Genomic DNA, 14,499 nt, shown 5'->3' on the forward strand with positions numbered 1-14,499 from the left:
TATATATATATATATATATAGTATATATATATCTTTATCCATTCATCCATCGATGGACATTTGGGCTCTTTCCATACTTTGGCTATTGTTGATAGTGCTGCTATAAACATGGGGTTGCATGTGTCCCTTTGAAACAGGACACCTGTATCCTGTGGATAAATGCCTAGTAGTGCAATTGCTGGGTCGTAGGATAGTTCTATTTTTAGTTTTTTGAGGAACCTCCATATTGCTTTCCAGAGTGGCTACACCAGCTTGCATTCCCAGTGGTACAAATATTTTAACCACTTTTTTTTTGTTTTTACTTAAATTTTTTGCACCATGAAAAATTTTTTTTCATTTTTATGTAATAAAATTTCTTAATATGTTTTAGAGGAATCTGGATTTTGAGACATGGTTAGAAAACTTTCCCCTGTAAAGTTACAAACACTGTGTATTGTTCTACTTTTATGGTTTCATGTTGAACACTTAAATATTTTATTCATTTGACATCTATTCTGTTGTTAGATGTAGGATATGTTTCTTCCTATGGTTACCAAGTTGTCCCAAAAGCACTTTTTTTTTTTTTTTTACAAAAAGTTTATTGTTACACCAATATTTGGTCAATTACAAAATTGACTCTGTAATATAATACACTCCAACATGTATTTGGGCCTATTTTAACTTTTAATTCTATTCCATTGATCTGTTTCTTAATGCCATTTTAATTAGACTTTATACTATGTTTTAATTCTCTCAGTTCCTATATTATTGAATTTTTAAAATAAAAAATATGGTTTGAATTTTGTCAAATTCTTTTTCAGCATCAATGGAGAACATTATATAATTTTTCCCCTTAAATCTATTCTGTATTAATAGATTTTCTAATAGTGAGCCATCTTTTCATTCCTGAAATAAACTCCACTTGGTTGTGAAGTATCTTTTAACGTGCTGATGAATTATGATTGTTAATTTTTTCTTTAGGACTTTACATTGATATTCAGAAGTGTAATCAGTTTATGTATTGGCCTATTTTAATACCAATGTTATACTGAAAATACAATGTTGGAAATGAAAAACTAATTGTATTAGCTTAATAGTAGAATGTACACAGCAGAAGACAGGGCTAGTAAACCTGAAAATATCTAAACTGAAGCACAGAGAGAAACAAAAAAGAATGGGAAAAAAAATAGAGCAGAAAGCAAAAGCCATGCAGGACACAGTCAAAAGGTCAACATGCATATAATTGGAGTTTTATAAATAGAGGAGAGAGTGGGGTAAGAAAATATTTTAAGAGATAATGGCTGAGAATTTTCCCAAAATGCTGAGTGACATTAATTCATGGTTCACAAAGCTTAGCAACCACTTGTTAGTACAAACACTACTGAAAACTAAAGCAAAGAGGATGTCATAAAAGGAGTCAGAAGAAAAAAAGACCCATTACCTAAAAGGGCATACTAATAATACTGACGAGAAACTTTTCAGCTGAAATTGTGAAGCCAGAAGATAGTAACATGGTATTATTCAAGTGCTGAAAGAAAAATAATGCTAATTTATAATCCTTTACTTTTTGACAAAATCCTTAAAAATAAAGAGAAAACAAAGATATTTATAGACAAAAAAAAAGAATGAAAAACTATAACTTTTTGGTTGGCATTGTTTTTTACTTCATCACATTGAAGAAGCCATTCCATTTTTGTTTGTTTGTTTTTTAGTTTCCATTGTTTCAGTTGAAAAGTTAGCTGTATTTCTAACCATGCATCCTTTTGAAGATAATCTGTCTGTTTTGAAGATATATCTATCTTTTCCTCTGGATGTTTTTAGGATTTTCTCTTTGTCTTTGGTTTTCTTTAGTTTTCTTTTACTACAATATATTCATGTATTAATTTCTCTTAATTTATTCCACCTGACATTTGTTGGGCTTTTTGAATTGTAAAGTGATACATTTAATCAATCCTAGAAAACTCATAACCATCATCTCTTGAAATACTGTCTTTGCTTTATTATATATTTCTTCTCCAAGTTTCCAATTAAACACTTTTATACATTTTCACTCCATCTACCTAGTCTTTTACTCATTCATTGTTCATTTTTCATATATTTTTACTTCTTCGTTGCCTTTTGTATTTTCGGAACCACATTCCATTTAACTAATTTTTGATAAAATTATTAAAATTATCTTATTAATCTTATTTTTAGAGATTTAAAATTTTAGGTGATTTTATTTTATTTTATTTCTATAAGAGCCTAGAGTATGACTCTTTTTCACATTTTCTTTTTTTTTTCCTGTACATTCTTTTTTTTTAAAATTTTTTTTCACTATATGAAATTTATTGTCAAATTGGTTTCCATACAACACCCAGTGCTCATCCCAAAAGGTGCCCTCCTCAATACCCATCACCCACCCTCCTCTCCCTCCCACCCCCCATCAACCCTCAGTTTGTTCTCAGTTTTTAAGAGTCTCTTATGCTTTGGCTCTCTCCCACTCTAACCTCTTTTTTTTTTTTTTTTTTTCCTTCCCCTCTCTCATGGGTTTCTGTCAAGTTTCTCAGGATCCACATAAGATCTTTTTCACATTTTCTAGATCTTTGTTTGATTTCCCACTCCTTTTGTGTAGCTTCAACTTCATCTTTTCTTTCTTTCTTCCTTCCTTTCTTTCTTTCTTTCTTTCTTTTCTTTCTTTCTTTCTTTCTTTCTTTCTTTATATGAAATTTATTGTCAAATTAGTTTCCATACAACACCCAGTGCTCATCCCAAAAGATGCCCTCTTCAATGCCCATCACCTACCCTCCCCTCCCTCCCACCCCCCCATCAACCCTCAGTTTGTTCTCAGTATCTTTTGTTTCTTTAAGTGTAGTTGGTTTTCAGTCTATGTGATGATTCTAGTATATAATTCTTTGTTAATCTGTTTCTGTTTTTCTTATATCTGCTCATTCAAATAAATGGAGTTTTGTCCTGGTTATATTGGGCTGTGTACTTAAAAAATGTTGAAAATTTTGAAATCTCTGTACCTTTTGGATATACAGGTACTTTCCTCTAAAGAGAAATGAGTTGCTTATGCTAGGCTTCTGAGGGTGAAACCAGTCCATGATCGCCACGTCCAAGGACTGAAGTTCCCTGCAAGATACAGACAATTCCAGTGTAATATTTAACTCTGAACCTAGTTCAGAGTTAACTTTCTCCATATGTGTTCATATATGTTCTTCCATGCATGCTCATTGATCGTTTTGGTCCTATTTTTCCTAAAATTTTGGCCTGGTAGTTTAGTATCATTGCTGGGGGAAAAAATCACATATGTCTCATTTTAAATAGTACAATGAGCCAGACCTGTTTATGGTCTCCTTTGTTTCTTTAAGAAAGGAGCTACTTTTTTTTTTATATCAAATTTATTGTCAAATTGGTTTCCATACAACACCCAGTGCTCATCCCAAAAGGTGCCCTCCTCAAAGGAGCTACTTTTATTTATTTATTTTTTTTAATTTTAATTTTTTTTTAACGTTTATTTTATTTTTGAGACAGGGAGAGACAGCATGAACGGGGGAGGGTCAGAGAGAGAGGGAGACACAGAATCTGAAACAGACTCCAGGCTCTGAGCGGTCAGCATAGAGCCCGACGCGGGGCTCGAACTCACGGACCGCGAGATCATGACCTGAGCCGAAGTCGGATGCTTAACCGACTGAGCCACCCAGGCGCCCCTAAAGGAGCTACTTTTAAAGGGAAGGTGGATGGGGCGCCTGGGTGGCTCAGTCAGTTAAGCTTCCAACTTTGGCTCGGGTCAGATTTCATGGTCTGTGAATTCAAGCCCCTCATCGGGCTCTGTGCTGACAGCTCAGAGCCTGGAGCCTGCTTCAGATTCTGTGTCTCCCTCTCTCTCTGGCCCTCCCCCGTTCATGCTCTGTCTCTCCCTGTCTCAAAAATAAATAAATGCTAAAAAAAATTTTTTTAAAGGGAAGGTGGAAGTTGAAATAAGATTGTAATTGCAAAATAAATAAACTTATTTTTAAAAGTCATAAGGAAAAGAGGGCGCGGTGGCGTGCGCCTGTAGTCCCAGCTACTCGGGAGGCTGAGGCAGGAGGATCGCTTGAGCCCAGGAGTTCTGGGCTGTAGCGCGCTACGCCGATCGGGTGTCAGCAGTAAGCTCGGCATCAATATGGTGACCTCCTGGGAGCGGGGGACCACCAGGTTGCCTAAATAGGGGTGAACTGGCCCAGGTCGGAAAAGCCATAAAGAAAAGAATTAAACTAGACTACATAAAGACTCAGAAAAAAAGACTTAGGAAAAAGTCATAAAGAAATTCAAATGTCTAAAAGAGGAAAAAAGTGCAACATGTATGACAAAAAGCTAATTTTTTTTAATGTTTATTTTTGAGAGAGAGACAGAGCACGAGCAGGGGAGGAGCAGAGAGAGAGAGAGGGAGACACAGAATCCAAAGGAGGCTCTAGGCTCTGAGCTGTCAGCACAGAACCCAACACAGGGCTCAAACCCACGAACTGTGAGATCATGACATGAGCCAAAGTTGGACGCTTAACCAACTGAGCCACGGAGGCGTCCAAAAAACTATTTTCTTAATATCAAAAATATCTCACAAATTGATACTCAAAAAGTAAACTTCTCAAAAGGAAACCACCAAGGCTAAAATAGGCTTCTCACAGAAAAAAACTACACACACAGACACACACACACACATCGAATTAATAGATGAAAAGATGTTCAACATCACCCATAAGTAAGACTATGCAAATTAAAACGAGTTTTTCCACCTACCAGATTGTTAATTTTAGCTAATCAGAAAGTTTAAAAGTTGCCAAGAATTCTTTCTTTCCTTCTTTCATTCATTCATTCATTCATTCATTCATTCATTTTTGAGAGAGAGAGAGTGCATGAGGGAAGGGGCAGAGAGAGAGGGGGGACAGGGGATCTGAAGCAGCTCTGTGCTGACAAAAGTGACCCTGATGTGGGTCTTGAACTCACAAACTGTGAGATCATGACCTGAGCTGAAGTCAGATGTTTAACCAACTGAGCCCCCCTATTTTGTTTTCTTTCTATGTAACTACTATGTAACTATGTAATCCAGATAGAATGTGTGTGTGTGTGTGTGTGTGTGTGTGTGTGTGTGTGTGTGTGTGTTTCATTTTTGTTTTCTTTTCATTGCTGCTGTTTAAAGAAGTGGTTCCTTTCAAGTAGTCAGCTTTTTACTAATGAAGTTAGTTATTCTTTCTTTCTGATCTCCTTTGATTGGACTTAGATCCTTGCATGATGTTCAGCTCTTCCCAGATATACTTGGTATAGTTACTTTAAGAATCATGGGCACCTGGGTGGCTCAGTTGGTTAAACATATGACTTTGGCTCAGGTCATGATCTTGTGGCTCATGAGTTTGAGTTTTGTCCTGGTCATGTTTTGTGGCTCATGAGTTTGAGGTTTGTCCTGATAGCTTGAAGCCTGGAGTCAGCTTCACATTCTGTGTCTCCCTCTCTCTCTGCCCCTTCCCTGCTCGTACTCGTTCTCTCTCTTTCTCTCAGCCATAAACATTAAAAAAAAAAAAGAATCAGAATTCCGGGGAGCCTGGGTGGCTCAGTCAGTTGAACCTCTGACTTCAGCTCAGGCCATGATCTCATGGTTAAGAGTTCGAGCCCTCCTTTGGGCCCTGTGTTCTCAGTGCAGAGCCTGCTTTGGATCCTCTGTGTCCCTCTCTGCCACTCTCCAACTTGTGCTTTCCCTCTCTCTCAAAAATAAATAAACATTAAAAAAAAAAAAGAAGGGTGCTGGGTGGCCAGGTGGCCCTAGGTAGCTGATTCAGTTAAGCACTGGACTCTTGTTTTCAGCTTAGGTCATAATCTCATCGTTTATGAGTTCAAGCCCCACATCGGACTCTGTGCTGACAGTGTGGAGCCGGCTTGGCATTCTCTCTCTCCTTCCCTCTCTCTCTGCCCCTCCCAATCTCTTTCTCTCTCTTGAAATAAATAAATAAACTTAAAAAAAAAAAGCAATTTCTTATTTAAAAAAGGAATCAGATTTCCAATTCATGTTTTGAATAAAAGTGAGGCATGTGGTTATAATTCTAGAACTCAAGTACCCTCGTGGTCAGGCTGTAGGATTTAGAAATGTTACAAAGAAGAAAAGGTCTTGTCATACCCACCATAGAAATTCATATTTTATGTGGTTTTTACAGTGACCAAATAAGATAGTCTGATTCTCTATAACTACACCATACATAATATTTAAGTTTTCTGATCATGTCTGATTTCTGGATTGATGGGGGAGAGAAAAAAGAATAAAATGTCTAGTGCTTGTGCTATCACTTTATCTTGGGGAAAAAATTGCCTAGTAGCATCATTCTAGAATAAATCCCAAAGTATGTTTATACTTTGTTAATTTCTAGGTGAAAAAATATTTCTATCTCTTTATGGAGCTGCCATAGACATGAATATAAGGCTGGACAGGAATTCCTTGATCATTGAGAAAACCTACATATCTCTGGCCAGTCAGCGAACTGTAACTATTCACAACCGCAGTAACATCATTGCCCATTTCCAGTGGAAGATATTTGCCACCCAGGAGGAGGAAGACAGAGAAAAGTATAGGTTTGTAAGAAAAACACCTATATGCTATAATTTGGGGGACCTCAAAGTTCAGTTATTATGAAAAATCAGTGACTTTTGTGGTAAGTTTTTAACCACCTCAAACAAGGTCAGCTTTTTTTTTTTTTTCAACGTTTATTTATTTTTTTGGACAGAGAGAGACAGAGCATCAACGGGGGAGGGGCAGAGAGAGAGGGAGACACAGAATCGGAAACAGGCTCCAGGCTCTGAGCCATCAGCCCAGAGCCCGACGCGGGGCTCGAACTCACGGACCGCGAGATCGTGACCTGGTTGAAGTCGGACGCTTAACCGACTGCGCCACCCAGGCGCCCCAAGGTCAGCTTTTTATAGCTTGGTTCCAGTGTATGATGCTCCTTTTTTTCATTTAAAGGAAAGAATTTAAAAACTTGAATTTCACTTAAAGAATTTCATTTAAAGAGCTATGTGGAACACAGTATTGCCCATCCTCAGTTCATCTTAACCTGGCTTTAATTTATTAGTAGCTAAACTCCTGGATTTTAAAGACCAAATATATCAGGGGCACCTGGGTATCTCAGTAGGTTAAGCATCCAGCTCTTGGCTGTGGCTCAGGTCAGGATCTCACAGTTATGTGGATTTGATCCCAGACATTTGGACTCTGTGCTCACAGCATGGAGCCTTCTTGGAATTCTTTCTCCCTCTCTCTGTCTCTCTCAAAATAAATAAACTTTAAAAGAAAAATGAAGACCAAATATATCATTTTTTCACTGTTCTTTCAAAACTAACCTACAGGTCTGTATTTTGTCTCATAACCCTAATCAGATTGGTCAGATTTCATAGTTTCTAAAAATAACCTCTTTTGGATTGGGATCAATGTGGAATTTTTTTTCGGTGAAAAAATATTTCCAGAAAACAAAGAATTAGGAAAAAGAAAGGCTTGGGTAAAATGACTTTTATATTCTCAGTTTTAGTAGCATTGCTCAATCCCTGCTAACCATATAATTTAATAATGATTCCTTGTTGGTATCTTTAATCTTCTGCTTTTTAAAATGATACTTCAGGCAGTGGAGAAAATGAATGAAATGGAAAACCAAACTCTTTTAACTAATCTCATCACTGTTCAATTTTGAGTATTTCTTTTTACCAAGTCTGTCCTTGCCTCTTTTAAAGTCCAATTTCATTTTTATCTCCTTCCACCCTCCCTGAATTAACACTTTTGCTGCTTTCATTGGAATTTATTTCAGCCTTTTTTATTTGCCTCTCCATTTTCATTAAAGATTAGCCCTGGGAAGCTTCAAAGCTTTGTTTAAAGCCAAGTTAGTATGTGATAAAAATAAAAGTCTTGGGTCCATGGAAACCAGGCAGAAATCCCCCAGTGTGCTGTCCCTAATTGAATCAGAAGGAGCTGTGACAATGGCAGGACACAGTGGACCAGAACCTTTATCATTCAGACAATGAGCTTTAATCACTGGATTACCACTGTTCCATCTTTAAAAAGTGAGAAAAGAAAAGGCTTTCCTGCTTAAAAACCATAGAAATGCCAGTAGTTCAAAAGGCAAGAGAAAATTGCTCATCCACTGCTTCATTTGTCCTGATTCCTTCGTTCACGAGTGTACCAACAATGAGAATGGTCCAAGCATGTTTAAACATAAAATAGGAGAGCAGGTACAAACACAGAGATGCCAGTAAACCGTGTTTCAATATCCTGCTTGTCCTGTGGGCATAATCTTTTTGGGAGGATGGGTACACACTATCAGAAGGAAAGCCTGCTTCAGCTTCAACTATGTGTGTTTGACTATATGTATAAGACATGATTGGTGCCATGCCAATGTCCAAAAAATGTTTAAGGAAGTTAATTTAAATAGTTAAACTTAAGAAAAAAAATTCAAACCAGTTATTATCAGAGATGCCAGGAATAGAGAATTTCAACTATACATGGATGGACATTTCTTTCTTTTTTCCCCTCTACTTTACCTCCCCTGATACTCATGCCCCTATTTCTTTCATATTATTCTGAGGCTTATTTTTCCTTTTCTCTTGTGTTGTCTTTCTTTTATTATCTCTCTGTGTCTATTATTTCCTATAGTGTTTTTTTTTTGTAACAAAGGAATAACATGGAATAGCATTTCCATAACCATGATTGGAAGCCTCCTTTCATCATCTAAGACTATGCCCCTCCATTAAATAATGAACTTGAAAAGTGGTTTCAAATGACTAAATAAGAATACTTCCATTTTCACTTTGGGAGTCATGGCAGCCCAACTCATGTTTCTCCAAACTGGATTGGTTGATCTAAGTGAAGAGTTTATTGAGTATGCTGCGCCTTACGTTCTCCCTCCCCCCTCTCCTAGGGCCAGATGGCTAGGGCAAGAGGTAAAATAGAGGGGAAACAAAGCCATTTATGCCCAATTGCTTATTTGACCAGAGTGTCTTTTCTATTTTATGCCTGTCTTGTGCCTTGATATGTCCCCAAATCTGCCACAACTTTCATTTTTAATGTATTTTTAAAAATCAAAGTTCATGTTGTTAGTTATGAATTTTTGTTCTGGACATAACTAGCCATGGAATGCTCATCCTCATGAAAAGCAAGGCAAACACCATTAGTTTGGTCCTCAACTTGGAACAGAGAGGATCTATTCTAAATGGGCTCATGCATATACTTTGAGAGACTACAGTTTCCTTTTGTAGCTCCCCAAGGACCTAAGATTTAAGACGTCAGTGTAGATTTCTAGGTGAGACTCAAGAATCTGCCTGCTGCTCTCTAGTTATAATATGGCTTAAAGCTGGTCCTAAGGCATTCATCTGACAGGGGCTGAAAGTTGCTCACTGTTAGGTTGAGAATGCTAATTGCTTTAATGGATACCCTCAAGACTATTCTAGCCATTGCGGTTTCTGTCCTCCAGCATCTTAATGATGTGGCCTGAGTCAAGACTTGGAGATCTCGAATTTCAGCCTTAATGAGGAGTAGGAAACCTTATTCCTTTTTGGCTGTTTAGTATTTCCATTCTAAGAAGGATGACTTCCTCTTTACCTACCAAAACATATTGGTACCAACCTCGTGACACATGTCCATATTTGAGGACCTTGGGCTAATCCTAGGCTCTAGACTCTGACAATGAAGATGTCACTCCCCCTAGGAAGAAGTTCTGGGATTTGTTTCGTTTTTCTTTTTTTTTTTAACCTTCAGAATCAGATATTTGGAACTTTAAAAAGTTTTCCTTTGGGTCTTCATGTTTGTTGATGTTTTTTCTGGGACTTGCAGAGAAATTAATCTCTTCAGAAATGGAGGATTCATTCCTCTCTCCTTGCCTCCTCTTCCTTGTCCTGAGAGATTATAAAACATCCTACAAGATTCTTTTATACTCATTATAATCACAGTTTATTCTATTCAGAGGCTTGGCATGGGCTTTTGAGGATTTTTGCTCCCCATTTCTCCATGATGGTCATGGCCATTGTTTTAATAGCATTTGGCTATAATTCTAGATTTGTTCTATACAAGAACTTCAAGAATCTTCGATGGAACCCCCACAAAGTTGTCAGCATGGATTTTTTTCCACACCATTCAGGTGTAGGAAGTGATGTGTTTCTCTAGATAGATCAGTTTTAATTGGACTTTGAACCTGCCCTGTGGCTAGTAATAAATTTAATCTTACTTGTATTTGAGGGGCCCTTCTCTTCTGTAGGGTTGTACAAGAATCTGAAGACTTGAATGGTACTTGGTAAACAGGAAGGGAGATCTCTAGTCTTCAGTTTATAATAGTCATCACAGAGTTGCCTGGTGTCCAGGGTCACATGGTACATTTGAAGATGGATGGCTTCATATTTTCCATGCCAAGTGTGTGGATATGGGAGTATTTCTCTCTTGAAGCCCAAGGCTCTTAGTTTTTAATCTCCTCAGCACCCAGTTACTATCTTTTGAGGGTGCTGCAAAGGAGCAGGGTCTGTAGCACCTCAACATGAGGGAACATTACTGGTTCAATGCAACTGTACCTGAGACACAATTCTTCCCCATTCACTATAGTCTATAGGCTGGACTGTATTTGATGCCTGAAGGTGGCTAGCTCTCTGATAAGAGGTTTCCTCACTGTAAAACAGAACCCCCTCTGAATGTAGGAGACCATGAATACCAGCAGGACAAGATGGCCAGGCAATAGACTGAGGTATAGAGAATCACTTGTTGGAGTCAACCCAGCTCAAGGTGTTGCACGTTCCCTTCTTAGACTCTCAGCCATGGCTCCAGTTCTCTAATCAGAGGGCACAGAGGGAGACATACAGTATATCATGACCCCCTTCGCATTATGTGGTTGTTAGTGATTCACGAATGCCAACAGTGTGGGAGAAGAGCTTTTGGGAATTTTTGTTTTGTTCTGTTTTGTTTTCTGTTGTAAGGTTTGAGGTAATCATTCTTATCAGTTCATGCAGAATTTTCATCCTCGATCCATACAAGACATTTCATCCCCACACTGCACTCCCAATAACCCAGTAACCTAAAGAAATGTAATGTTTATGATTCCCATTATTTTTTTAACCAGTCCTTCAGTCTCTCACCTCAAATTTACCCACATCTGTTGGTAGTGTGGCTAGCACTTTGATGAACATCTTTCTGGCTATGTCGTTGTTTTTATCCATGATTGTTTCTTCAGGGTGTATCCTAAAGGTAGGTATCAAAAATTCCACTCACAGGAGTAAGTGGTTTCCCTTCTTTTTGTGGACTGAGGTCTCTTTAATTTGTCTCAGCAGTGTACAAGGTCTGCTGCTCTGGTTACCTTGGACGCTGCTTTCAAGCTAGCAATGAAAAGGAAGCCTGTGCATCCTCTGATGCTTTCTTCCTCGGGACCAGAACACATTGAACCCATTTCTTTGACTTCTTTATGTTCTGTGACCAAAGGACCCTGAATGCTAAAGTTATAAGAAAGAGCTATTTGACATTGCTGAACATAACGGTTTGCATGAAGTCATTTAGAAAATAGTTGGGGCTGGGACAGGGATTTGGTGGCTCAGGGTTCTTACTGAGCACTCACTTAACTAAATAAGTTGTCTCTCACCATTGATAATACCAGTAAAATGCTGGAAAATAGTCATACGTCCTGGGAGGAGATAGAATTCAGTCTTCTAAGTGCAGGTGAAGTAACAGATACTAGGAGTACTGTGAGCACAGCTCTGGTGAGGGTAGTGAGGAGAGGATTGGGAAAGGCTGCTTTTCTGACTTACCACAATGGATGTTAAGAGCTAGAAGGAGAGAAAAGAGGAGCTCACTTTAGGTGTGGTTTGAGCATTTCAAAAGCTTTACAGCTTGGTAATTGCCTATGGTTGACCCAGGGAGAAAACTGGTACTTATTGAGTACCTGCTGTGTCCTAGGAACTGCACCAGGTCCTTATTCATGTTGAATCGTCAACACATCTTTATGATGGAGGAGCTTCTATTATTTCTGTTTTTTAGGTGAAGGCACTGAGGCTTCAATAACCCCCAAAGTCATAGAGCTAGTAAATGGTAGTAGAATCAGTAACCAAGACTGGTTCTTGCTGGTTCCCGATTCTTTTCTCTAGGGGACTAACAGCTGAGAAGGAATCAGAGCTAAGCGGGGGCTCCTGGGTGGCTCAGGTCATGACTTCATAGTTTTGTTAGTTCAAGCCCCGTGTCAGGCTCTGCACCGGCATCATGGAGTCTACTTGGGATTCTCTCTCTTTCTCTTCCCCATTCACGCTGTTTCTGTCTCTGTCAAAATAAATAACTAAACTTAAAAAAAAATCTAAGCAAGTTTAAAAAGAAACAAAATTGTTTTTCAAGTGTAAGAGGTAGGGTAAATGTTAAATATTTAAAAAACAGCCTGGGAGGGGTGCATGAGTGGTGCAGTTGGTTAAGCGTCGGACTTTGATCTTGGCTGAGGTCATGATCTCACAGTTTGTGAGTTCAATCCCTGCATCGGGCTCTGTGCTAATGGTGCGAGGCCTGCTTGGGATTCTGTCTCTCCCTCTCTCTGCCTCTCCCACTCTTGTGCTCTGTCTCTCTCAAAATAAATAAATAAACTTTAAAAAAAAAGAAGCCCGAGAAACATAATTACCTGAAAGAAAATATTTGTCTAAATATACATAAGGGCTCAGGAGTAAGTAAATGGGCATGAGTGGAACAGGAAACCTGGGAGGGCTTGTCAAATGAAGTGACTAACCGATGAGCGAACTGATGCTCTTAAGAGGTTAAAGTCCAAAGTCACCCAGCTGGTATGTTACAGACTTAGGGCAAGGAGGGACTACCTCAGGGTGATGGGCAAGACCATTTCCAGCAGGATGGACTGGAGGGGAGGCCTTTACAATGTTCTTCATGGGAGTATCAAAATGAATCTCATGTTTCCTCTATTTTTTTTAGGGTCTGTGATGATCTGAGCAAAGAGGAAAAGAATGAGACTGATGAGTTTCTTGAAGAGTGCGTTATTGATCCTTCACTCCGAGAACGTCTTTCCATTTTGTCCCACACCTTTGAGAATCAGAGGAAGCTGGTTCAGGAAGACAGCATGCTCTTCTTGAGTAACATTTTCACTATTGAGCCACTGGTGAGCACATAAATAAAATCTGACTGTACAGGAGACATAAATGGGGGTACAGAGTTTATTTTGATAAAAGTACTCACTCTAGAATTGATATAGTGAGTTCTGAGACCATGAAGATTTCAGTTGAAAGCTTCATGTCATTATGAGACCATGAATAAAGGCTGACAGTAAGAATGCTCACGGGTCACATTTATAGGTCATACTTTCTATGCACCAATCACTGTGTTAAACATCTCATATGTGTTACTCAGTTTATCTCTTTTGTATATATATTATCTATTACAATCTTATAATCAGTTCTGCATTCTACAGATGAGGAAATTAAGACTTAGAAAAATTCGACAGCTTGCTCAAAGCCAAATAATGTTTGTATTTAGAAATTTATCCCTGGTCAGCATAACTCTGGGTTTCTCAACATTTGGGGCTAGATAGTTCTTTGTCCTGTACATTGTAGGATGTTTCATAGCATCCCTGACATTCACCCACCAGGTGCTAATTGTGACAGCCCAAACTGTCTCCGGCCATTGTCAAATGTCTTCCTGGTAGGCAAAATCATTTGGGTTGAGAACTGCTTTGTCCTTAATTCACTCGATAAATACTTAACTAACTGTATGTTCTGTCCTAGGCACTGTGTGTGTATAAGGCATGAATGAGCAAAACAGACATAGTTCTCAATCTCACTGGTGAGGGCTGGGCCAGACTTAGAACAGGGTCAGTCATTTTCCACAGACCCAACTCCTAACCACATTCTCTACTGCTTCAAAATGAAAGTAGCTTGAATCTTCTGTATTCACTATGTACTAGGCACTGTGCATGACTTTACACTTAGCAAGCAGAGTGATGTGAGGATAAAGACAGCAATAGACATTGAGAAAGCCCAAAGCTAATTGGAGCTGCTGGATTATTACTACTCCAACCAGCTGGAAAGAAGACATGGGCACATGGACACATTAGAATACAAAATCACTTATGGGAAATGCCACTGACTTGTGGAGACCTGTTTTCCTTATATCTGTGCTTCCAAATTATTCTTAAAGGATAGAAGATAGAAAAGGGATTCCACAGCTAAATAAGTTTCAGTAACAGGGCATTCAATATTGTTTGGAAGATTTCTTTGCTGTAAGATTTCTAAGTCTTTTTTTTTTTTTAACGTTTATTTATTTTTGAGACAGAGAGAGATAGAGCATGAACAGGGGAGGGGCAGAGAGAGAGGGAGACACAGAATCGAAAGCAGGCTCCAGGCTCTGAACCATCAGCCCAGAGCCTGATGCGGGGCTCGAACTCATGACCGCGAGATCGACCTGAACTGAAGTCAGACGCTTAGCCGACTGAGCCACCCAGGCGCCCCTCTAAGTCTTTAATATGATAATTTGCACTGTAACTCTCCAAGAGAGAGTCTTCTCCTTGGAGACATGCTTTG

The 14,499-nt window shown here is 38.7% G+C and overlaps 1 protein-coding gene across 16 annotated transcripts in view; it reads left to right on the plus strand.

The window, feature by feature from the left end:
* The window catches only part of HYDIN (HYDIN axonemal central pair apparatus protein), a 430,150-nt gene that overhangs the window by 153,254 nt on the left and 262,397 nt on the right, over window positions 1-14,499 (plus strand). For all 16 annotated transcript variants that reach the window (XR_006702763.1, XR_006702764.1, XR_006702765.1 and 13 more), the window contains 2 exons: window positions 6,357-6,558; window positions 12,899-13,082. Coding sequence is in view for 13 of the 16 variants with exons in the window: in XM_045443449.1 (XP_045299405.1) it covers window positions 6,357-6,558; window positions 12,899-13,082 (386 nt within the window). In the remaining 3 variants the exon portion in view is untranslated. The remainder of the gene's footprint in view (window positions 1-6,356; window positions 6,559-12,898; window positions 13,083-14,499) is intronic.

Source organism: Leopardus geoffroyi, chromosome E2, assembly GCF_018350155.1.
Source record: "Leopardus geoffroyi isolate Oge1 chromosome E2, O.geoffroyi_Oge1_pat1.0, whole genome shotgun sequence".
In the NCBI taxonomy this organism is placed as follows: Eukaryota; Metazoa; Chordata; class Mammalia; order Carnivora; family Felidae; genus Leopardus; species Leopardus geoffroyi.